Here is a 24,101-nt window from a genome sequence, read left to right on the forward strand (position 1 = left end):
GGACAACTGAAAGTATTTGTACCAAAAAAAAAAAAAAAAAAAAAAAGAGAGAGACAGGCTGAGAGAGATGGGATGGGGCAGGGGCATGCATCCAGGAGAAAATGGTTTGTGGTAGAGGAGGGAAGAGAGTTGGGAGCAGACACTGAAATGTTAATGCCAGAAAGGAGGCTGCAGACAAGTGCAGGAGGCGAACTACTAATCGCCACCACTGAGGGAGCACCCACCATGTGCTGGGTGCATCACACCGCGTTGCTGATCTCAGGTGACCTTTTTGAAGTAGATATTCTTTTGATTTTTTTGAGACATTCTCTCTCCGTCTCTCAGGCTGGAGTGCAGTGGTGCGATCTCAGCTCACTGCAACCTTCACCTCCTGGGTTCAAGCGATTCTTGTGCCTCAGCCTCCCAAGTAGCTGGGATGACATGCACCAGCCACCATGCCTGACTAATTTTTGTATTTTTAGTAGAGATGGGATTTCACCATGATGGCCAGGCTGGTCTCAAACTCGAACTCCTGACCTTAAGTGATCTGCCCGCCTTGGCCTCCCAACGTTCTGGGATTACAGGTATAAGCCACGCCCGGCCTGAAGTAGGTATTCTTAGCTCCTGATTACAGATGGGGCAGCCGAGGCAGGTTAACTTGTGTTTCTGGCTTTCCCTGCCAGTCACTGAGGGAGTTGGAGCTTAACCCCATCTGACCGCAAAGCCAGTGTTTTCGGTGCTTTAGACCATCAATTCCCTCACAGTTTGTGGCCTGCCAGACTTCATGTGGCAGGGGCTTCCAGCCCACTCTCAGCTCGCTGCTGGGTTCTGGATAAATCTGAGCAGTGCCAATCAATGAGCAGTATAGAGAATTTCTGGAAGGGAGAGACCAGAAGCTGTTAGAAAGGGGAACTTCCAGGAAGTTCTGGGGAGTCTGGGATAAATGAGAAACTCATCCTGACAACTTTTGGGCTCTCTGAATTTTTTTAGTATCTGCAAGTATTGTATGTGTTCAATTGTGTTTAAGACTCTAGGTGGTATTCTAAACTCCTTGAAAATAAGAACCAGGTTTCATTCATCTTTCCATCTTTTCAACCCTTAGATCAATGACTTTCCATGGAAGTACTACCTGCACTTGGGGTGACCTTCCCTGTATTGGTCTGGCTTGGCTGGCTGGGTGGCTGTGACCTAGCCCCTTCTTGCTCTTTCCTCCTCTGTCAAGTGAGAGTGTTGATCTGAACGATCTCTAAAGCCTGGAAGAAGAGCTGATCCTCTGTGCTCAGCCCCCACTCTGTGTCAGGGAGTCCTGGCAACCACAGTGTTCTTTCTCCTGTTTATTTATTCTTGGATCTTCCTGAAGCCATTTCACTGCCAGCTTTCATCTTCTCTGCCAGCCCCATGGAGAGTCAAGCTTTTTCTAGTCTATGTCAGGGAAAGAGAACCAGAGACAGCAACCTCGGGTGTGAAGGGAGTTAGCCCCAAACCTAAGACTGTGGCCTCCTGCCATTGCCTGCTTTCCTCTTGCTGCTGGGGCCTAGGTCTTCCTGCTCCTTCCTTTTTGCTAGTCAAGAGTCCAGAGAGGTGGGAACAGCCTTAACAAAGACAGTGAAGGTGAGTGGGGACGATCACTTGAGCCCAGGAGTTAGAGACCAGCCTGGGCAACAGGGGAAGACTTTGTCTCTGCAAAAACACCCAAAAAAACCAAACCAAACCAAAACAAAACAATTTAGCCAGGCGTAGTGGTGCATACTGTAGTCCCAGCTACTCAGGAGGCTGAGGCAGGAGAATCGCCTGAGTTCAGGAGGTCAACACTGCAGTGAGCCATGTTCATACCACTGCACTCCAGGCTAGGCATTAGAGCAAGACCATGCCTCAAAAATAAATAAATATAAAAAAGGCATTGGAGACATTGGGAAGGGGGTTCTAGGTGGCAGTGCTCCTGGGGAAGCCCTCTGCCCCACCAAAGACATGAAGTTCCTGGGAGAGCAGGTGGTTTGCAAGGCTCAGGTTTTCGTCCACCTTGTGCAGATTTAGAAGGCAAAGTCATACCTGCTGGGCAGGGAAGACCGAGGCAGTGAGGTAGGAGCAGTAGGGAAGCCAGTTTGTTCCAGGTACTTAGAATTGTGTTTGTGTCTACTCTGGAGGTTGCTGAGGGCTGGGGTGCACTCGTTGGTGCAGGGGCTCATAGGTTTCTGGGTAATATCAAGTATACTGGTTTCAGAAGGTGACCTAGTAGGCCTACGTGCCCCAGTGCCAAGTAAACTGTTTCTCAAGTCTGCTGCAGTTGCCTCCAAAGAAGATAGAAAAGGGGAGTAGCTAGGATTCCAAAACAGAGAGCTTACCAACCTGGCTGAGAGCCATGTGGAGAAGGGTCCCGCCCTAGACAGTATTCCTGGTCCCTTGGGTCCATTTACTCCTCATTTTTTTTTCAGTCTGATCCCAAATTAGTAGTTACAGCCCTCTGAGAGAGACAGTGATGAGAAAAGAGGTTCCTACACTCAAGCCAGAACTGGGATGCAGGCTGTTCATGCTCTGGCTTCGGTTCATCTACTGACAGGGCGCCATTAGATACCATTCCTCTCTCTGGGACACAAAGAGAGCTGTTCCCAGGTCTTATCTCTGTTGCTCTATGCTCTTCTGAGCTTGATGGCCCTTAGCACAGGGCCAGGGAGTGGGGGAAAAGCAGAACTTTTACTAGGAATTGCTATTGGAAGCAGCCCCCATTGCCAACATGTACGCACTCTTGCACACGGCTTTTCTGAACAGACTTTATATTATGGGTTATCACCACAAAACATCCCTTTGGAGCCTGGTAGCCAACACCACAGAGTTCAGGGCCATTAATTTTTCTCCCATCCAGAGAGTGCATGGTGTCCAGAATCTGTGGTTACCAGGAGAGCGAGGTGCAGAGAACCTGGCTCTGCTCCCAAGCATGATTGCTGCTGACCAGCCCTTGGGCAGGGACTGGGGAGGTGGGAGAGAATTCCCAGGTGGCAAGGGACTGGGAGTGCATCCTGGAGTCCAGTACAGAAACCTCTGAGGGGACCAGGTCCTGTAGAAAAATGAGGTACTAAGAAAGCCTGGGATTGGCGGTTATCTTGTCATGGGGAGGAGAGTTTGCCTCTGGGGCCCACCACCTTGGGAAATATGCATGCTGTTGCTCAGGCAGGTGGTCAAGAGAGAGTCATTGTATTTGATTTGCAAGTTACTAACAGAGCCTGCCATGTGCCAGCAAGGTGTGGTGCAGATAGGCATGGCTTCCACATGTCACCACAGAGATCATGATAAATGAAGGGCCAAGGTGGCAGACCCATAGTGAGTGCTGTGGAAAAAGAGGAGGGGGGAGATTAGGGGGAACTTCCCAAGGAGATAGACTTGGTCTGGACCTCAAAGGATGGGCAGAATTTTAATCGGTAGAGCGGCATCTTCTGACCAAGCTTTGTCATCCAAAGCATGGAGGGCAGTCAGCGGGAGTCTCCCTGTGCCTAGGCTGCCCCTCCCCAGCAGCGCCTGCCTGCAGGGAGTTCTCCTTTCTCAGCTCTGAAGAGGAATGGTGGCTGCCTGTGAGACACAGAGCCAAAGGATCACCCCAAAAGTTTCTCAAAAATACCCCTTCTTCCCCAAGTCTGGCCGGCAGAGGGCTTCTGTGTCCACCCAGTACCCGCTCCAGGCAGCCTCTGGGTCACCTGGCCTCCTGTCTCCTTGACCCTGAGCTGGACAGCAAGCGGGAAAGGTGTCTGCCGTGGACTGGTGGCCTCAGGGCTCATCCCTGCCTTCTCCAACCCCAGCCGGCCTCCACCTCCACTGGGGGCTTTCTGCTGCTGACCAGCTTTGGGCCCTACTATAGGTTTGCTTGCTGGGCTTAGGAGCCTCGAGAGAGGTAGCCATTTCCTAAAGAAAAGATTTCTGTCTCAGATTATCTGGGAAAGAGGCTGAGTCAGTCCCTTCTCTGAGGAAACAGAGGCAGCAGGACATAGGATGGGGCAGTAGGAGGAAAAGGGTCTGCACTGCAGGGTCCTTGGGCCATGCACTCCACTTCACAGTTCACAGTTCCCACCAGATCTGACCTGACCTCTGGGCCATGACCCAGTCCCTCCCCCCTGTGGAAACCTCTGTGTCCCCACCTGCTCCTTTCACTCCCACCTGGGAGGCTCTGAGCAGGCCGCGCTCCCCCTCTCCAGGTCTGCTCCCCCCAGCTGGGCTCTCCCACCTCTGGCCCCGCCTCACCGGCCCTCTTCTTTCCCTCGGGCAATAGGAGCTTGGTTTGGCTGCCCAGGGAAGATCGTATCTGACCACAGAAGGGAGGGCTGAGGGCACTGCTGGGTGAGCTGAGGCCTCCTTAGGTTCTTGCTGTGGCCTGAGCTCAAGTCACTCAGAAGGTTGCCTGAGGAAGAGGGAGCTGGGGAGCCCTCTTCGCCAGCAGGGGGACTGGAGGAGCTGGATGGGGTGGAGTATTCTCATTTCGGTTAGCTTCTGGTGGAGGTCCCAGGCTTTGGCATGCTCAAGCTTGGAGTGGCAGGGAGCAGGCCTGGCTTGACCCTCTCTCCTTCCTGCTCCTTCTCCTCACCCCTTGCTGCAGCTCCTTCACTCCGTCTCTCTTCTCTCTACAGATGGGACCCAGGTGAGCCCGGGTACCCACTGTCGCAGCCCCACTGGCACAGGTAAGAGTCAGGCCTGGGGGAGCCCATGGTGGGGAGTGGAAGATGAGGGGTGGAAGGGAAGTAAGAAGAAGAGAAGCTGAGGGGTCAGAAAAGCAGGGTCGCTGGCTGATCCACAGAGAGCCAGGAGGTAGGGGCTCCAGGGAAGGGTGAGGAGCTGGGGTGAGAGAGGCAGCTCTGCATACCAGCTGGGTGCAGTACTGGGAAACACAACAGGAAAAGGACAGACAGGATGCCAGGATGCCCTTCTCGTCCTTGCTGGGTGCAGTGAAACAGGAAGGAAAGTAATAAGCTAATATTTATACTTAGACCCCTGCCCCACGTCAGGCACCAGGCAAGGTGTGTTCTTGTGTGTGGACTCATTCGGTCCTCACACCAGCCCTGCAAGGTGGGCATGGCAGCCCCTGCAGGACTGCTCTGCTGGAGAGGAAGGGTTCTCTTGCATCCGTGCCTCCTCCCACTGCCTGCCCGGGCCTCCTCTGCTGCTGGGCTGCCCTGGGGAAGGACTGGACTTCCTGCCACTGCTTTGGTTTAGGACATGCCCATGGGGGCAGGTCTGCACTAGATGCAGTCTGCCCTTCCTTCAGCGCAGCCAATATCAACTGAGGGTCTACTGAGTGCAAGATATATAGCCTGACGTGTACTAATTCCATATAGCAGGGAGAAATGGAGCCCAGGCATCCTCCTTGCTTCAGTCCTGGCTGTTTAAAAGCTAACAGGCAGGTTAGGGAGGAAGGTCACACAAATACAAGGAGAAAAAAATAGTAGAATGCAATAATGTGACCAGTGCCCTGTGAAAGGACATGGATTCAGGAGTTTATCCATTTGTTCAAGAATCATTAATGAGCCCTGTCTCTGTGCCAGGGTACTTTCCTGGACATTTTAGGAGAGACACAGATTTATTCGTTGATTCCATGTTTGTGGCTCAGACATGGTACCTGCCCACAGGGTGCTAATCCCGGTGTGGAACCGCCACGTGATTGAAGTCCAAAAGAGGGAGGGATGCTAGGCACTGGCTGGGTCCAAGGATGAGGGAGGACTCCAGCTGGGCTTTGAGCAAAGAGTAGGATTTGGAAAAGCAGAAGGTAGGGATGAGGACAGCACAGACAGGGGGACACTGAGCAAAAGCTCAGAGAGAAGAGACCTGGATTTGTGATGGCCAAGGTGGAGGGTTCATGTTCAGATGCAGACCAAATTGAGAGAAGCCGAGTTAGGACCAGACTGTGGAGCCTCACAAATGCTAAAGCACCCTGAGAAGTATTTCCAGGGCTCCAGGTAGAGCCCATCCTATACTCTCTTCTGCTGTGGAGGCAGTGGTCATGCAGAGAGTGAGGGGAGGGGCCCCTGCTGGGGGGACTGCTTACAGTCTGTGTGTGGCTGAAGCCACTGGTCTTGAGTCTAGGTGGCCGGCCTTGGTTTCCCTAAGCCCCTCTTGCATCATCAGGGGAGTCACCCAGGAAGCCAGGACATAGAACATGGAAGGACTGAGACCTTTCCTGGGGCAGGAATGTGTTGGTATTGGAAACCCAGACTCAGCCCGAATGAGAATCCAGATTTCTTGGGAGGCAGCGTAAACACTGGGTGGTGCATTGTCTACTGCAGGCAGCATCTGGGTGCACAGGCATCAGCCGTCCCTCTGGGGCGCTTGATATTCAGGGGGCATGGCGGGCACCTCCTTGCTGGGCTCCTTTCTCTTGTCCTCCATGTCACAGTCAGGGAATGTTAGAGTGAATGCCTACTAGTGACAGCCTACTGCAAACCCGTCTTCTTTGCCTAGTGAGAGCCCCTCGAGGGGAGGTGAATTCCTGAAAGTTGGTGGGAAACTGGAGTACCTGCCTTGGTAGGACCAGAACCCATGCTAACTCTGCCCCTAGCTGGGTTCCTTTGGACAGGGCCCTTCCGCCCTGAGCCTCAGTTTCCTTATTTAGAATAACAAGATAGTAACGTCTACCCCCCCAGGCCAATGGGTTGATGAGCTGAGAGGGCTTTGTAGATGTTCATGCAAAAGTGCTGTGGATGTAAAGATTGTGGCTAGGAGTGGCTGGCTTGGGCCTGTAGGCTGAGATTTCTGACTCCTAGACTAGTGCTTTGCCACAGGCCTTTCCAGCTGTCCTCAGCCCCAAACCCTGAGGACAGTCTGTGGCTGTCCCACTGGGAGATGCCCAGCATTGGAATTGCTGAAGGAGGCCTCTCCAGGAAGGTTTCTCCACTTGTGTGCCCTCCCATGGGGCCGGCCTGCTCCCACCCCCACCCACTCCCCCTTCTCAAGGATGAGCCCCCTGCAACAGCTCCATCTCTGTGTGTCTCAGCCTCTCTGGCTGCTCAGCCCAGCCTGGCCCAGCTGGCTATGCTGGCATGGACCCTAGTCTGGTGGCCAGTTATAAATAGCCCCTGCACCCACAGCCTTGGCAGGGTGCTCCTGGCGTGGGTGCAGAGGACAATTGAGAAGAGGCAGCCGTGCCTGCCATCCTGACCATGCCAGGCCCAGAGCTGCCACAGAGGCACCCAGGAGCAGGCCCAAGGGCACACAGGGCCTGTGAGCTAAGGAACCTGCCCTGGGCACAGGGTTCTGCAGGCCCAGGGTGGCGGTCAGGGCTGGCTGTAGGCTTGAAGCATCACTGTATCCCATGACTGGGGTTAGAGCATGGGAGGGTGGCGATCCAGAGGGCTTGTGAGGCTTGGAGCTGGAGGCGGAACAAAGTGGGCCTGTTTGCCTGCTCGATCACCTCCTTTGAGCCCAACTCAATGGAGAGCAGCTGGGCAAATCCTTTGATTCCAGGGAGAGATGAAGGGAGGGAGAAGGCAGGGCCAAGATGTCCCACCATAGGGCCTGAGCTCATCATAGGTCCCCTTAGCCCTCAGCCCCCTGCCCGAGGAGGAGCATGTCTAGTGGAAGAGCACTGTGCGTGGAGTCGGAAGCCTCTATTCAAACACCACCAGCGATACAGTGTAATCGGACAGTTCATGTGACCTTTTCTCTCACTAGCAAAGTAGAATTGATAATACCTGCCTTGCAGGACTATGACAAGGACTAAGTGAGGGAAAACCTCACGAGAGGGTTTTGCCATTCTCAAGTGAGCCCGAGAGAGGTGGTCAGGCTGTAGTCATGCCTCTGAGGACAAAGTTTCCAACTTCACCTGCCCCTCTCTCTGTCCCCAGGCTGCCCCAGGCCCTGTGCAGACACATCAGGCCCTCAGTCCCAGCCCATGGACCTGCGGGTGGGCCAGCGGCCCCCAGTGGAGCCCCCACCAGAGCCCACATTGCTGGCCCTGCAGCGTCCCCAGCGCCTGCACCACCACCTCTTCCTAGCAGGCCTGCAGCAGCAGCGCGCGGTGGAGCCCATGAGGGTAAAGATGGAGCTCCCCACATGTGGGGCCACCTTGAGCTTGGTCCCCAGCCTCCCCGCCTCCAGTTCCCTACACCCCAGTTTCAGTCCTCAAGTCCTTGTCCCTTCCTGGGCCTCTGGTCCTGCCCACAGCTCTCCATGGACACGCCGATGCCCGAGTTGCAGGTGGGACCCCAGGAACAAGAGCTGCGGCAGCTTCTCCACAAGGACAAAAGCAAACGAAGTAAGGATGAGGCTGCCCCAGCCAAGCCCAGCCCAGCCCCACCAGCTGGGTGCCTGTGGCTGCCTGTGTGGCCTGTGAGGGCTGAGGTGGGAGGGGTGCAGCCAGCTGGGCCTGAGCTGAGCCGTTCCCTCTGCTTGCCTGGCTCTGCCTGTGAATGCGTGTGGGGTGTGGAGGTGGGGGAGTGTCTGGAGGCTCCAGGGAGGGGTAGGGCCTTGGGCTTGGCTCTTGTCTGGGGAGTCCCTGGGATGCCTCCTACTGAGGATGGGGACAGAGCCATGCCAGGGAGTGCCACGAGGCTGTTTGTCCACCCACCTGCAGCCCCCTCATGTCTCTGCCCCAACAGGTGCTGTAGCCAGTAGCGTGGTCAAGCAGAAGCTGGCAGAGGTGATTCTGAAAAAACAGCAGGCAGCCCTAGAGAGAACAGTCCATCCCAACAGCCCCAGCATTGCCTACAGGTAACGCCCTCCTCACCTGCTCCCTCCTGTCCCCACATGCCCCCCACGTGTTAGCCATGAGCACACACACTTGCCCCCTTCCTCTCCAGCTGCCACTCCCAGTCCTTACCCTTCCTCTAAGCATAATGCCCCCAAGCCCCTCTCTCAACTGATACCTGCCCTCTTCTCTCTTTAAATTTTCTCCCATCCCTGCCCAAGGCCCTTCTCTCTCTCACACACACACACACACACACACACACGCACGCACACACGCGCGCACACACACACACACACACACACACCCCCTACTGGCTTTGTTTCTTGCACATATGAGCCTCTTCTCTTGTTATATTTTCCCTGAGCACAAAAATGTCCTGGTTCCCAGAGCAGGTTCCTAGTGCAGGTGACAGAGCCTCCAGTGGTCCCCTCATCCAAGCACCTGGCTTCTATGCCTAGGTCAGAGCTCTGCACGGTGGCTGCTGGAGAGGACAGGTGGCCCACTGCTGCCACCTGGAGATGGTCCTTATCCTGCCTGCCCCACACTGCCCAGCCCTGCCTGCTGCAGCCTCCTCCACAGGCCCCAGGGCCCATGCTCAGGGTGATGACCGTGCAGTGTCCTCATCCCTCTGAAGCAGCCTTGGCACTCATTCTGCAGAACCCTGGAGCCCCTGGAGACGGAAGGAGCTGCCCGCTCCATGCTCAGCAGCTTTTTGCCTCCTGTTCCCAGCCTGCCCAGTGACCCCCCAGAGCACTTCCCCCTGCGCAAGACAGGTGAGCTGGACAGACAGGCAGGACCTTCCAGACAAAGGAACAGGGAAGGGCCTTGGACGTGGGCAGGAGTGTGCAGGGGTGGGCAGGCTGGGCTGGGCCAGGGGATCATCGGTAGGCTAGGATCTTCTCTCTGGCTCTCCCTTCTCTTTCCTGGACCCATAGAGATGACTGGAACTGAGGGACTAAAGGGTGGGAAAAAGAGGTTGGTGGGGGCCTGAGTGACGCTGGTGCTCCCCACAGTCTCTGAGCCCAACCTGAAGCTGCGCTATAAGCCCAAGAAGTCCCTGGAGCGGAGGAAGAATCCACTGCTTCGAAAGGAGAGTGCGCCCCCCAGCCTCCGGCGACGACCTGCAGAGACCCTCGGAGGTGAGGGCCGGCCAAGCGGGTGTAGTTGCCATCCTCAAACCTGGCTGGTCTTGTCCCTTTGGGTCAGGCCCACCCAGACAGGGGTCTCCCCTCCCTAAGACTGCCGTGTGTGGTTGTATGGGGGTGTCTCACATACTTGCCGAAGGCAGGGAGTTGGGGCTGAAACCCAGCCCCTGCTCTATTAGCTGACATCTCCCAGAAAAGGAGACACCCTTTAAAAAAAATTGTGCAAAGGTGCTGTAGGCCAAAGGTGGCCTGCCTTCTTCCTGCTCTTATGGGAAGAAAGCAGGAGGCCATGTGCGGTAGCTCATGCTTGTAATCCCAGCACTTTGGGAGGCCAAGGTGGGCAGATCACCTAGGTCAGGAGTTTGAGACCAACCTGGCCAACATGGTGAAGCCCTGTCTCTACTAAAAATACAAAAATTAGCTGGGCATGTTGGTACATGCCTGCAGTCCCAGCTACTTTGGAGGCTGAGGCAGGAGAATCGCTTGAACTTGTGAGGCGGAGGTTGCAGTGAGCCAAGATGGCAGCATTGCACTCCAGCCTGGGTGACAGAGCGAGACTCCGTCTCAAAAGGAAAAAAAGCAGGAAGCAGAGGTGCCCATTAAGGAAGGGGCTGCCCCAGGGTCTCCTGCACCAGGCAGCCTGGCTGTACCCTCCTGCCCACCCTGGCCTCTGACTGCACTTCCCTCTCTCCCCAACCCTCAGACTCTTCCCCAAGTAGTAGCAGCACGCCCGCGTCAGGGTGCAGCTCCCCCAATGACAGCGAGCACGGCCCCAACCCCATCCTGGGCTCGGAGGTAAGGCCTTGCCGAGACTGGGCTCTCCTGGGGCAGTTCTGAGGCCCAGTCTTCTTCTAGCTAGTGGCCCTGCCCTGGCTGGGGCTACAGGGTCTGGGCAGCCCCTGCCAGAGCCTCCTGGGTGTTCTGGGGAAGGCGCACCAGGGTAGAGGTCTGGGACCGGTGACCCTCGCCCTGCTCCCATGGCAGGCGCTCTTGGGCCAGCGGCTGCGGCTGCAGGAGACTTCTCTGGCCCCATTCGCCTTGCCGACAGTGTCCTTGCTGCCCGCTATCACGCTGGGGCTGCCCGCCCCTGCCAGGGTGAGTGGCTGGGGTGCCCACCCCCACTCCAAGCCCCCCCAGCTTCTTTCACTCCCTTTTCCTGCTGCCTCATCCCATCACCTTCATTGTTCTCTGCTGGAATCTTTTTCCCCGTGACTTCTCCCGCCTCTCCCCTAGGCTGATAGTGACCGCAGGACCCATCCAACTCTGGGCCCTCGGGGGCCGATCCTGGGGAGCCCTCACACTCCCCTCTTCCTGCCCCATGGCCTGGAGCCCGAGGCTGGGGGCACCTTGCACTCTCGCCTGCAGCCTATTCTCCTTCTGGACCCCTCAGGCTCTCACGCCCCGCTGCTGACTGGTGAGTCTGCTGCTTCTCCAGGGAAGGGCCTGGGTCCCTGCACCCTGCTAAGTGCCAAGCTTGGGATGGGCCCATCCTTCCTCCCCACCTCTGTCCCCCATCCTGCGCATCACCCTGCAGCCCCCTGGACCCCCACCCTATACCCTTGCTTCCTTCCATTGCTCCCTGTGGTTCCCTCCTTATTCCACCCCCTGATTTTTTGCAGTGCCCGGGCTTGGGCCCCTGCCCTTCCACTTTGCCCAGTCCTTAATGACCACCGAGCGGCTCTCTGGGTCAGGCCTCCACTGGCCACTGAGCCGGACTCGCTCAGAGCCCCTGCCCCCCAGTGCCACTGCTCCCCCACCGCCGGGCCCCATGCAGCCCCACCTGGAGCAGCTCAAAACTCACATCCAGGTGATCAAGGTGAGAGGAATTGGGTAGTGGAGGTATTGAAGGGGTACTTAACTGGGGCCTTGGGGGCCAAAAGAAGAGGGGTACTTAGAAAGGGCAGGGATCTAGAGGGCAAAAGAGTGGGGGGGATGTGGCTTCTGGGGGCCCAGAGCTGCATGGCAGCTGGAGTCCCAGCAAGATGACTGGCTGCCTGGCCCAGCCCACTGCCTCCCACCCCATGCCCCGCGCTTTACCGTGGCTTCTCAGCCAGGTGTCTCCCCTCCCCAGAGGTCAGCCAAGCCGAGTGAGAAGCCCCGGCTGCGGCAGATACCCTCGGCTGAAGACCTGGAGACAGATGGCGGGGGACCAGGCCAGGTGGTGGATGATGGCCTGGAGCACAGGGAGTTGAGCCACGGACAGCCCGAGGCCAGAGGCCCCGCACCTCTTCAGCAACACCCCCAGGTATGGCAGTGCCCACCCGCCCCTCAGAAAATGTCCTCAGAAGACTCTGGGGCCTGGCATAAGATGGGGTAGGGAGGGAGATATGACATCAGGGCAGGTGGCAGCTCTAGGACCCACGGTTGCCTATAAGATCCTGGGTGCTGGATCCACACCAAGGTGTAGGCACACCACACATGCACACTCACACACCCAGACATGCTCATACACACAACAGCTTGCCAGTCTCAGGTGTGGCCATGTCCCTTTTCCAGCAGGGAGTCTGGCCTTTCCTGCAACCACACACGGTCCTGTCCTGGCATGTCTCCCCTCTATCCAGAAAGGTGGCTAGGGCGGGAGGTGGGATGAGCCAGGCTCCAGCATGTCCAGCAGAATGCACTCACTGTGGGAGTCAAGACTCAGTGCATTAGCTTTTGAGAGCTGTTGGGATATGTGTTATAGGCTGGGTGCCTTAGGCAACAGACATTCACCGGCTCACAGGTCTGGAGGCTGGAAGTTGAAATCAAGGTGTTGGTGGAGTTGGTTCCTTCTGGGAGTGTGAGGGCAGGGGCTGTTCCAGGTCTCTCTCCTTGGCTTGTGGATGGGCATCTTCTTCCTGTGGCTTCACATGGTTTCCCTCTGTGTGTGTGTCTGTTCAGATTTCCTCTTCCTATAAGGACCACAGTCATGCTGGGTTAAGGCCCACCCTAACGACCTCATTTTAATTTGATTACTTCTGTTTGTAAAGACCTTATCTCTGAATAAGGTCATGTTCAGAGGTACTGGGGGTTGGGACTTAACATATAAATTTGATGGTGGGGGACATAATTCAATCTGTATCACATGGTGACAGGCCACATACATGTTCTTGGATGGTTACACAGTCCAGGAGATGGGGACATCCTGGTCAGAGCAAGATCCAACACCCCTCCCCTGGTTTCTGGCTTTGGAGTCCCAAGGGTCTGAGGAGCTCTGATGGAATGGGTGGTCAGTCTGGGGTGCAAGCCTTTGAGGGGGCTGCTGGGGACAGGGATAGTCAAAGGCCAGAGCCCCACTGGCCAGCAGGTCTAGGTTTATTCTGGAATCTCTCTAGGAAAGGGGCCAATTTGGGGGTCCCCAAAACCTTTGGCAGATGTAGAGGGATCAGGACCCTGAGACACTGGAGACCAAGGCCCTGTCTTCCCCCCAGGTGTTGCTCTGGGAACAGCAGCGACTGGCTGGGCGGCTCCCCCGGGGCAGCACCGGGGACACTGTGCTGCTTCCCCTGGCCCAGAGTGGGCACCGGCCCCTGTCCCGGGCTCAGTCTTCCCCAGCCGCACCTGCCTCACTGTCAACCTCGGAGCCCTCCAGCCAGGCCCGAGTCCTCTCCAGCTCAGAGACCCCTGCCAGGACCCTGCCTTTCACCACAGGTGAGACCGGGAGGAGGTTGGTGGGTGGAGGGAGGGGCCTGGTGGCACAAGTCCATCTGGGTATGGTGGCGTCACTCAGCATGTTTTTAGAGGCCACAGAGCGCTTAGCCTTGTCAGGCCCACATAGTGCCCATGGAGCCCTGGAACAGCTGGTTATTACGTTTGGCTGATGAGGACCAAGGCTCAGGAAATCTAAGGTGACAAGCTTGTGGTGAAATAGCAAGTGGTAGCCAAGCCAGGATAAGAACTCCAGGCTTTTGCCGATGCACTCAGCCCTTTTAAAAAAATGATATTTATTACTGTTGCTCTGCTTGTAAAAAGAGCTCAGAAATATTTTAGACATTTTGAAGAGTACAGAAAAACATAAGAAGAATAGAAAAATCACCAACCAGTGCCCCACAACCCAGAAGTAACCCCTCTGAAATTCTGTATTTCAGTTCAGTCTTTGTTCTGGCCATAGGTATATGTACAGATACCATAAACACATGAACTACATTTTATATCTGCTTTATGTAGTTAACATAGTATGAACCCTTCTTGGCATAATTAATCTTTAAAACTGAGTGTCTCATAGTATTTCATTATTGCATTTCATTTTTACTGAGGGATTCCTTATCAGTTAGACATTTAGATTATAGCTTATTATTTTCCTTATGCATCAATCTTCCCTCATGCTTGGGATTATTTCCCAAGGTTCACTAAAAAAGAGTAGGGTTCCTGGGTCACATGGGGTGAGCAGTTTGAAGGTGCTTGGTATCGTAGATGCACAGAAATTGACCCTCCCACCCACTATGCACAGGGCCCTCCTCTGAAAACTTCCCATGGCAGACTGAAATAGTCACTTCTCCAAAGCTGGATTTGTCTATCCCATGGTCCAGTGTCATTTTGGGCTTCTTAGTTCCTGGTTTGGGGGTTTCCTAGGAATTCTTTCCCCTCCCGCTGCCCCTTGGTAGCCTCTCTGGGTTCATGACACCCGTGTGAGACGCTGTACATTAGGCCTTGTGTTTAGCTCTGCGCACTTGAGGGCTTGGTGCTGGCCTGAGTGCTGGGCCATGGAGCAGTTGTGTTCGCACGTGGGAAGGCCGTGGCTCCAGCAGCCGTGTTGGCTGGAGCTGTGTTGGTGTGTTGGCTGCCGCCACCTGGGGAAGTGTCTGGGCGTGTGTGGACAGGTTTGAGGTGCTGGTGCTGGCACTGGGGCTGGGGGCAGGATGAAATGCAGGCCTGTGTGGGTGTGAGGGGTGTGTGCCCGCCTGGCTCTGTGTGGGTGCCTGCTGTGGTGGTGCTGTCTCTGCAGCCAAGGTCGTGGGACTCCCCAGGTCCCCACTCTGACCCTTGCTCCCGCAGGGCTGGTCTATGACTCGGTCATGCTGAAGCACCAGTGCTCCTGTGGAGACAACAGCAGGCACCCGGAGCACGCCGGCCGCATCCAGAGCATCTGGTCCCGGCTGCAGGAGCGGGGGCTCCGGAGCCAGTGTGAGGTGAGGAGGTGCGGGTGGGGGCCCAGGAATGGGTACAGGGAGGAGTTGTGGGAGGGCTGGGGTTGGGGGTCCTGGGGTCCATGTGAGATGAGGGGCAGATGGGGTGGTGGTGATAGGAGGGAAGGGGTGAATATGGGCACAGAGCTCTGTGGGCCCCTTCTCAGTGTCTCCGAGGCCGGAAGGCCTCCCTGGAAGAGCTGCAGTCGGTCCACTCTGAGCGGCACGTGCTCCTCTATGGCACCAACCCGCTCAGCCGCCTGAAACTGGACAACGGGAAGCTGGCAGGTAAGGGCCTAGTGGGCCTGAGCCCCGGGTCTCCTGTGCCCGCTCACCTCACCCAGCTCCCATGGGCTCCTGTCTTGGCTCTGCCCAGCTTGCCTCCTCCCCAGCCCTGGACGTCCCCATTCCCTTCCATAATCCCTCCCGCAATACCCACCTGGCCCTGCTATCCAGGCTCCCTGCTCCCGGTTGGGCCAAAGGCTGAGAGCGTTCACATTGATGTGGGCTGGGCTCTCCCCGCAGGGCTCCTGGCACAGCGGATGTTTGTGATGCTGCCCTGTGGTGGGGTTGGGGTAAGTGTGCCCAGGGGTCTCAGGGGCGTTGCCAGGGCTCTCAGCTCTCCTCCCCGTGGTTCTCCCAGGCCCAGCCCCTACAGAACCCCTGCTTGTTGTGGTTCTGCCAGACAGCATGGGCCAGGGTCTTCCTGAGGTGCTCTCTGCAGTGGGAACCTCCTTTTGGACAGGCGTGTCTCAGCTCACAGTGTCCCCCAAATGCGGAGCCTAGCCTAAGCCTTGCCCCTAGAAGGTGTTTGGTAGCTGTTGAGCGAGGCTCCAGGAGCAGGGCCAAGGCTGGGGGATAGGTTCATCTCTCCCTTCAGAGCCCCCCGTGGTTGGGTGTTGGCCCCCAGGCTGCTCTGTCTGCTGTGAAGGGTCAAGTTAGGGAACCGCAGCCTGGTCCGCAGATTTTGGGCTGCCTGGCGTGAGGTCACGGTGGCGCTTCCAGCGTCCTCGGCCATCTGGCACTTCCCTACTCTGGGACACGGCCCCAGACTCCCGAGCTTTGCTTCCTCAGTCCTCCCCCCTTCGTGAAGGGGCGTCCCGCCCGCCTGGCTCAGCTCCCCTCGCCTGACACTGTCCCTGCAGTAGTTTCTCAAGCAAGGTGTATAGAGGCAGGGGATGGAGGCCTGATTCCGGAGGGAGAGTGGGAGCTGTAGCTGGTGGGTGACGTTTGGGAGCAGTCAGTTCCCTATTCACGACTTCCCATTTCTTGCCACTTTCTGGTTTTTCCAACTGTTGTTGCTTCTGTTTTCTCCTCCCTCCTCTCCCTCTCTGTCTTTCTCTCTCTCTCTCTTTCTCCAGCCTCTTGCGACTCTCTCTGCCTTCCTCGCCTCTCTTGGTCTGCCTCGCCCTCCCCATCTCCCCATCATGCCCCCCGGCCCCTCCCTAGCCTTGAGGCCCAGGGACTGGGTTTGGGGGGCCTCCCAGCCTGGGCTAGGGGCCCTGAGTGGAAGACAGTGGTGCAGACGGCCCCTCCAGCTCCGACCGTCCCGCAGGGCCTGAGCAGAGTCAGCTGGGGCTTAAAACCCCCTCCCGGCCCAAACCCCAAGTCCCGCCCAGGTAACGCCATGCCCCCTCCCCTGACCGGGGAGGCAGGCGTGATGCTGCCAGCAGAGTGCTGGCCAGATAATGGGCTGGTGCTGGGACTTAAGCTGGGAAGAAGTCATGCTGGGATTGGGGGACACAGGAGGCCTTGCCTTTGGGCGGTGGGGCACTGGGGAGGCAGCGCTGTCTGTCCAGCTCCCTGCCCCTGGGGTCCTGGCCGTGGGGTGGGGACCCCCTTGGGCCCTGGCTCCTGTGTGAAGCCTTGGATGATACGGGCCCTGACTCTGGCTCCCGCAGGTGGACACTGACACCATCTGGAATGAGCTGCATTCCTCCAATGCAGCCCGCTGGGCCGCTGGCAGTGTCACCGACCTCGCCTTCAAAGTGGCTTCCCGTGAGCTGAAGGTAGAAGGTTTGGGATGAAGGTGGACACACTGCAAAGGAGGCAGCAGGGTGGGGTGGTGGGGAATCCAGGCCCAGGACCCAAGGCATCATGTTCCTCTTAGAGATTGCCACAGGCGTTTGGAGGGGAAATTGAGGGCTCTGGGGACCAGGTTGAGATTTGAACTCTTGGGGCACATTCATGCAGCTGTGGGTCAGGGCTGTCTGTTGGTTGGCACACATACTTTCTTTTTCCAGAATGGTTTTGCCGTGGTGCGGCCCCCAGGACACCATGCAGATCATTCAACAGCCATGTAAGGCTAGGGGAAGACCTGGACGGGATGAGGTGGGGGGCACGCCCACAGGGCCTTCCTTTAGGGACATTCTCTCTCTTCCCCGAGCTTTCTCAGGGTGGGCCAACCCAGGGGCCTGGGAGGTGAGGGAATGTGGAGAGAATGGGCTGGCAGGACCTGTCTCTCCTCCCAGGGGCTTCTGCTTCTTCAACTCAGTGGCCATCGCCTGCCGGCAGCTGCAACAGCAGAACAAGGCCAGCAAGATCCTCATTGTAGACTGGGTAGGTGCCTGTTCCTGGCACCCTCCGATCTGATCTGAGAGCCCCGGGGAAAAAGCTCTGAGCCTGATGTTAGAGATGTGGCTTCATGTCTTAGTTCTGCATTAGCCTCCCTGAGCCTCAGTTTTCCCTTATGTAAAGTTTGGGTGAAGACAATACCCTCATCACAGTTGGGAGGTCCACAAGGGATGGTGTGTGGGAATGCATTCAGCCATCACAAACCCCCACAATGGGTAGGAGCTCTCATTTGAGTGTTGTCTTTTGAATTCTGTTGGCTTCTTTTGGCAGATCTAGTAATTTCTGCATTTCCTGTACAGGTAGTGATGATAAGAATAAGAGCAGATAACATCAGTACACCACTAATCACATCCAGACACTGATGGTTTTACACATGATGGATTTAATCCTGACTATAACCCACTTTACAGGTGAAAGTGAGCACAGAGAGATTAAGTAACTCACACACAGTCGTTCGTAAGTCGTAAGATGGATTGGAACCCAGGCCGGTTAGCTCTGGAGTGCTTGCGTTTAACTGCTAGGCTATTTCCCCTCTGCACTGACAGCTGTAAAAGAGATGTTTCTAAGCAGAAGTTGAGAATGGTGGAGGACCTTTGCACACTTGAGTCCCCACATGGTCCTGTGAGTTGAGTGTAGGGCCCAGTTCTCCCTAGGAGAGCTCATGTACCAGCCCCTCTGTAACCGAGCTTGGTTTCTGATCACCTCATCGCTTCATGACTTTATGCAAGACAGAGTGGTTCCTGATGTGTGTAACCCTGGACCCTCCCCTCTCCATGCCACTAACCCCATGTCCACACAGTTACTCTCTCAGGTGGGCTGGCCTCAGATTGGGACACTTCTTCTCCTTCAGGATCTCATATTACAGCCAGCCTCGTCCGTCACAAAGAGACCGAGTTTCAGAGCCAGGCAGTGGATTATGTGGGACCACTCAACCATGTGGCTTTAGGAACCCCAGGTTCCTGATCCCCAGTCTAGGGTCCTGACCTCAGAATGGCCACTGACCTTGAAACCCTTCTAATTTGTCCTGGCCTCCCTCTCTCTGCCTTCAGACCTTCCGTAATCACCGCCCATCTCCCTACACAGGACGTGCACCACGGCAACGGCACCCAGCAGACCTTCTACCAAGACCCCAGTGTGCTCTACATCTCCCTGCATCGCCATGACAACGGCAACTTCTTCCCGGGGAGCGGGGCTGTGGATGAGGTAACCGCATATCAGGGCCACATCTTCCAGCCTCATCGACTCTCCTCCTGGCACTTACTCTGCCTCTGTCACGATGAGCTATGTGATCCTGGGCAGATTGCCGAGGCTCTGTGATCCTCAGCTTCCCCACCTGGAAATGAGGAGGCTGGATGAGCTGGGCTGGCAGCTCTGACATGCTGGCATTCCCCTTCTGGGACTCCACTGTCCTCATGTCTCTCTTGCCTTCTGTTTTCCAGGTAGGGGCTGGCAGCGGTGAGGGCTTCAATGTCAATGTGGCCTGGGCTGGAGGCCTGGACCCCCCCATGGGGGATCCTGAGTACCTGGCTGCTTTCCGGTACGTGCTCTGGGGGCCCAGAAGGGCAAGGCCACCCTCTCCTGTCCCTTATCCCAAGATCACCGGGGTGGAGGTGGCCAGTTGGATTGTCAGCGTGTCCCTACCAGTTCCCAGACATGGTAGGTGAACACCAGTGGGAATAGGACACACAGAGAAGAACGCAAAAGTCAAAGGGCCCTTTGCAAAGGCATACATTACCAAGAGCCAGTGTCAAACTGATTGCTGGCAGATGGGCAGTGGAGTGAGCAGAGCTGGCACATTTAGTCAGAGAAGGCTGCCTACAGGAGATGGGCTTTGAGCAGGAGAGCAGAAACTTAAATTGTGGAGAAGGAGAGAAAGCGTATAATGTCCATATTGGGAGAGTAACTCAAGAAAAACTATTCTGGAAGGGGGGCTTCAGGATCTGTTCAGGAGCCTTCATATATTGCATACTGGGGTCTCTGCACTCCATTTGGGGAAAGAGAACTCTGGAAATGGATCTTGAAACACTTTTCTGGAGTTGTCTCTATGACAGCTAATTCTGCCAGAGCGCTGGGTCGGAGTTCCTGGAGTCTTCTCAGAGCTCAGGGCTTTCAAGAGCATCCAGGCAGGCCCCAGAGTTGGGTTAGGGGTAGGTGGAGGCAGCTGTGGGGACCTGGAAGAGGGACAGGATGAGAGAATGTAGCCAGGCGGCCCAGGACCTCAGAGGACCTAGTTGCCTCGCCTCCACTCAGCTCTCAGGCAGCAAGTACCTGGGTGTGGTCAACTCAGTCCAAAGGGCTGAGCATTTCCCGTCCACGAAGCTTAGTGACCAGGGCCCATCTCCACAGGCTGAGATTACTCTTTCCCTGTGGCTCTGCCCACTGCACCCCACAGATGCTTGCATGCACACACACACTCCTCTTCCATTCCCTCTGGTGCCCATCCTTGGCTCCTTTCTGCCTCTTGCCAGTTAAGACCCTTAGGGGGCTGAATCCTTAGGCTGTGTGTGCCAAGGTCAGGGAGGTCAGAGAAGTCTGCCAGTTGTGCTGGGCATTAGGAGCCTTGGAGTCCTAAGAACAGGATGCCCCCACAGCAAAGTTGGCAGGACCGGCCCTGGCAACCCTGCACAGTACGATGACTGCCACTTCTTGTGACCTCACAGGATAGTTGTGATGCCCATCGCCCGAGAGTTCTCTCCAGACCTGGTCCTGGTGTCTGCTGGGTTTGATGCTGCTGAGGGCCACCCGGCCCCGCTGGGTGGCTACCATGTTTCTGCCAAATGTAAGGGAGGCTCAGCTGAGGGGGAGGTATAGGAACCGAGAGCCAGGCAGTAGGGGGGTGGGGGGAGGCATTCCCAAGTCGAAAGGGGAAGGTGGCAGTGGCCAGCCCAGGACTTTCAGCCTGAGGACTGGATTATGGCAGCTGGTCCTGAAATTCCCTGGGATCTCCCAGCCAAGCACAGCCCAGGCCCTTTCTCAGGACCAGGCCGGTTCACCAAGGAAGGCTTGACCAGGTCCTACCTATGGAGACTTAAGTCCAGTAGGCAGGAAGCTCAGCCATGGGACTCCCCACCCCAGCTGAGTTGATTCTAGGTGGGCTGGCAGCTCCTCCAGAGGAAGGGGAGGGAGGAGCAGCACTCTCAGAGTAGAAGGCGCCCACTCAGCCCACTGGGCCACAGGGCCCAGAGGACAGAAAAAGGAGAGGGTGTGGCTCAGTGAAAAAGACCCAGGCTAGAGTCAATGGCTCAAGCTGAAGTCCTGCCTTGCTGCCACTTACTAGCTGTGGGACCTTTCCCAAGGCCCTTAACCTCCCTGAGCCTTGAGTGAAGCATGCTAGTAGGTTTTGCATGAGATTCAATGTGAAAGCACTTTGGAAATAGTGATTGATACACGTGAGTCATTATTAGGGAGGAAGCAAGCAGGGAAGCCACAGGGGTAGAGAATGGGGCCACCTCTCCACTCCCGCCCCTCCTGTTTCCCCCCACCCAACCTCTAGGTTTTGGGTACATGACACAGCAGCTGATGAGCCTGGCAGGAGGTGCAGTGGTGCTGGCCTTGGAGGGTGGCCATGACCTCACAGCCATCTGTGATGCCTCTGAGGCCTGTGTGGCTGCTCTTCTGGGCAACAAGGTGAGCTGGCTCCCTCCCCACTCCATGCTTCTGTCAGGCAGGTAAGCCCAGCTCTCCCAGGACTACCCAAAGAGCAGGCAGATGGGATGGGACAGGGGATGGAACAGGGTCAGAGTGGCCAGGCCTGAAACAAGGTAGGTGAAGCGGAAGCTTCCGTTCCAAGTTGGGTCCAGGCAGCATCTCCCGACCTAGGTCAAGCGTGCTTGTGCCCAGAAGGCCAGAGCCCCTGGGGTGGGAATGAGCTGGGCCTGTGGGTCCCTGAGAGACTCGTGGCTGATGTACTGTTTTCTGTAGTTGGATCCCGTTTCAGAAGAAGGCTGGAAACAGAAACCCAACCTCAATGCCATCCGCTCTCTGGAGGCCGTGATCCGGGTGCACAGTAAGTCTGGCGATGGGACATTCACTAAGCTCAGACTGAAGGATCTTGGTGGTACCCTGCCCCCCAGTGGCCAGAGTCCTAGGGCTTTCCATGCCAGCCAGGTGACCTGCTGTTGGCCTGGAGTAAGATTCCTGTGAGTGACCCAGGTGGGCACCCCTCAATGAGGGGGTATCTTCTGAGCCCTCCCAATGGAGCCAGAAGGGCCCACCAGACCGTGGCCCCTCAAGGAAGGGACTGGCCTCCATCGCTAGCTACAGCCCTAGACCAGAGCCAGGTCAACAGCAACGCTCATGGCCTTGTTTGCCAAAAGGCCTGGTTCCCATCCCTCCCCTCAGTCCTGGCCATGAGGATCTCAGGAACTCTGCCAGCTTGGGGGCTGGGTCTTGGGATAACCCCTACATTTGTAGAGTAGTTTAAATTTTCAACTTCAACTCAGCATCTATTGAGGATCTTATGTAAAGACCCATAATCTATACTGGGGATACAAAATGAATAAAATAGATTCCCACATCTAGGGCTGGGTAGGGGAGCCATTATGTCTTTATGTAACGGTAAAAGCACCACAGATTCCTCTTACGGGGGGTGCCCTCACACTGAGCCAGGTTCCAGGACATGGTTCCTCACAGCAGCAGGCAAGAGCAGCATTCTTCTGGCCTGGGCATGCATGCAGAGCGGCCATGGTGACAGTCAGCTCTCTCACGTGGTGTTCTTCCTACCTCCTTTCCTGAGTGCTGGGCTGGGCACTGGTGAGGGCTGCATGAGTGGGAGGCCTGGGCATGGGGTTCCAGGAGGTCACTGTCACACAGACCCTGTCTGCAGGCAAGCAGGCCCTCCTGGAGCTCTCAGGAGCCCCGCACCTGAGAGTCAGAGGTGGGAATGAGTCAGAGGTGGCCTTGCAGCCACAGGGGATGAGAGAAAGGCTGGGCACCTCGGCACCGTCACAGCCATGCTGAACTCACTCTCCTCACCCTGTCAGGCAAAGTGAGGCGAGGGGCAGGTGGGAGAGCCAACCCCAAGTGGAGGACAGGCCCGCTACTCTGGGGCCCTGGGCCTGAGACACCAACCTCAGTATCTGGTCTAGGATGCAGTGTGGAGGGGCCTGCTTTCTCCAACCCTTTCTGACCCGGTGTCTGACCTCAGGTAAATACTGGGGATGCATGCAGCGCCTGGCTTCCTGTCCAGACTCCTGGGTGCCTAGGGTGCCAGGAGCTGACAAAGAAGAAGTAGAGGCAGTGACCGCACTGGCATCCCTCTCTGTGGGCATCCTGGCTGAAGACAGGTAATGCCAGACCCTGGCCCCGGGCCCACGGCCTCTCCGCGTCATTCCTCCCTGCTTGAAGACCCCAGATCCCCTATACAGCCATCCCAACCCTCCCAGGCTTCCTGACCAGGGCTGAGGAAGCTGGGCTAAGGCCCTTCCTGCAGCCCTGGCGCTCCAGCATCCCACCCTTGTCCTTCCCTGCAGGCCCTCGGAGCAGCTGGTGGAGGAGGAAGAACCTATGAATCTCTAAGGCTCTGGAACCATCTGCCTGCCCATCATGCCCTTGGGACCTTGTTCTCTTCTAACCTGTGGCAGTTCCTGGGTCTTTGGAGATCCTGTGGGCAGGTAGTTGGGACCAGAGAATAACCTGCCTGCTTTGACAGTCATCCAGGGAGCCTGCAAAATCCCTGCGTCTAGAATGGGGACTGGAGAGGACCCTGAGAGGAGGCAGGCTGGGCGGTGAGCCCCCGCAGTGCTCTCGAGAACAGATTCTACCCTCCGGGGTCTGGGCCCTGGCTGTGGCCCCCATTCCTCAGGACTGCACAGAGGAGAACTGGCTCCGGCTCCGTCGGACTCACCCTTAACCACTATTCCTGGCTCTGCAGACCCCAGACTTTGCACACAGCCCCAGGCTCCACACAGAAATGTGAACTTGGCCTCAGACCGGGTGGCCCTTCCTAGGCTCTAGGGGCTGGCGGGGGAGTGGGGAGCCAAGAGGTCCCATATCCCTGAGTGCAGTGGGAGTCCTTCTCACCTGCTTCCTCAGATGACTCTGGAAGCTTCCCCTGGCCACCGGGCACTGAGGTGAAGCTCCCTGATAGCCGAGACCGGCAGCCCTCCATCTGTCCTGCCCCTGCCAGAGGCCTCCTACGTGGACCTCCTGTTGATGCCCTGGTGTAGTGGACGGGTGCTCTGGGAGTCTTGTGCTTCCTGATCCAATGGTGCCAAACCCTTCATCTCTCCCAGAAGCACAGCTTACCCCCAGGACCCCTCAGCCACTCCCCCTTCAGGAGCCTTCTCTGTTTCTGGGGCATCCCCCCCACCACTCTGACTCCTGCCCCATACAGGACTAGCCTGGCTGAGGGGGAAGTGGTGGGAGAGAAGATTACAGACATGGAGGAGGGGAGCCTGCTCTGGCAAAGTCTTCAAGGCTTTTGGGGGTCCAGGCCTGGGACCAAGAAGGAAAATGTGTGTGAGCGTGTACGTGAGTGAGGAGGGTGTGTGAACGTGTGCGAGTGAGGCGTGTGTGTGAGTGTCTTTCCTAGGACCCACCATACCCTGTGTATGTATGCATGTTTTTGTAAAAAGGAAAAAAATGGAAAAAAATCTGAACAATAAATGTTTTATTTGCTTTAAAAGTGCCTGTGAAAGG

At 56.5% G+C, this 24,101-nt stretch overlaps 1 protein-coding gene across 2 annotated transcripts in view; it reads left to right on the plus strand.

The window, feature by feature from the left end:
* Window positions 1-24,087, plus strand: part of HDAC7 (histone deacetylase 7) — a 37,333-nt gene extending 13,246 nt beyond the window's left edge. Inside the window, exons 2-26 of one of the 2 annotated variants that reach the window (XM_017529388.2) lie at window positions 4,590-4,640; window positions 7,797-7,984; window positions 8,116-8,206; window positions 8,550-8,661; window positions 9,296-9,411; window positions 9,652-9,777; window positions 10,487-10,578; window positions 10,768-10,878; window positions 11,017-11,197; window positions 11,403-11,599; window positions 11,855-12,028; window positions 13,194-13,413; window positions 14,758-14,891; window positions 15,056-15,176; window positions 15,414-15,463; window positions 16,790-16,897; window positions 17,132-17,187; window positions 17,360-17,447; window positions 18,546-18,665; window positions 18,902-18,999; window positions 20,123-20,241; window positions 20,956-21,089; window positions 21,384-21,468; window positions 22,609-22,747; window positions 22,934-24,087. In XM_017529388.2, the coding sequence (XP_017384877.1) occupies window positions 4,590-4,640; window positions 7,797-7,984; window positions 8,116-8,206; window positions 8,550-8,661; window positions 9,296-9,411; window positions 9,652-9,777; window positions 10,487-10,578; window positions 10,768-10,878; window positions 11,017-11,197; window positions 11,403-11,599; window positions 11,855-12,028; window positions 13,194-13,413; window positions 14,758-14,891; window positions 15,056-15,176; window positions 15,414-15,463; window positions 16,790-16,897; window positions 17,132-17,187; window positions 17,360-17,447; window positions 18,546-18,665; window positions 18,902-18,999; window positions 20,123-20,241; window positions 20,956-21,089; window positions 21,384-21,468; window positions 22,609-22,747; window positions 22,934-22,979 (2,957 nt within the window). In that variant the 3' untranslated portion in view covers window positions 22,980-24,087. The remainder of the gene's footprint in view (window positions 1-4,589; window positions 4,641-7,796; window positions 7,985-8,115; window positions 8,207-8,549; window positions 8,662-9,295; window positions 9,412-9,651; window positions 9,778-10,486; window positions 10,579-10,767; window positions 10,879-11,016; window positions 11,198-11,402; window positions 11,600-11,854; window positions 12,029-13,193; window positions 13,414-14,757; window positions 14,892-15,055; window positions 15,177-15,413; window positions 15,464-16,789; window positions 16,898-17,131; window positions 17,188-17,359; window positions 17,448-18,545; window positions 18,666-18,901; window positions 19,000-20,122; window positions 20,242-20,955; window positions 21,090-21,383; window positions 21,469-22,608; window positions 22,748-22,933) is intronic. The other variant, XM_017529396.2, reaches the window with a different exon arrangement.
* The last annotated feature ends 14 nt before the right edge of the window (window positions 24,088-24,101 follow it).

This window comes from Cebus imitator, unplaced genomic scaffold, assembly GCF_001604975.1.
Source record: "Cebus imitator isolate Cc_AM_T3 unplaced genomic scaffold, Cebus_imitator-1.0 Scaffold2, whole genome shotgun sequence".
Lineage (NCBI taxonomy): Eukaryota > Metazoa > Chordata > Mammalia > Primates > Cebidae > Cebus > Cebus imitator.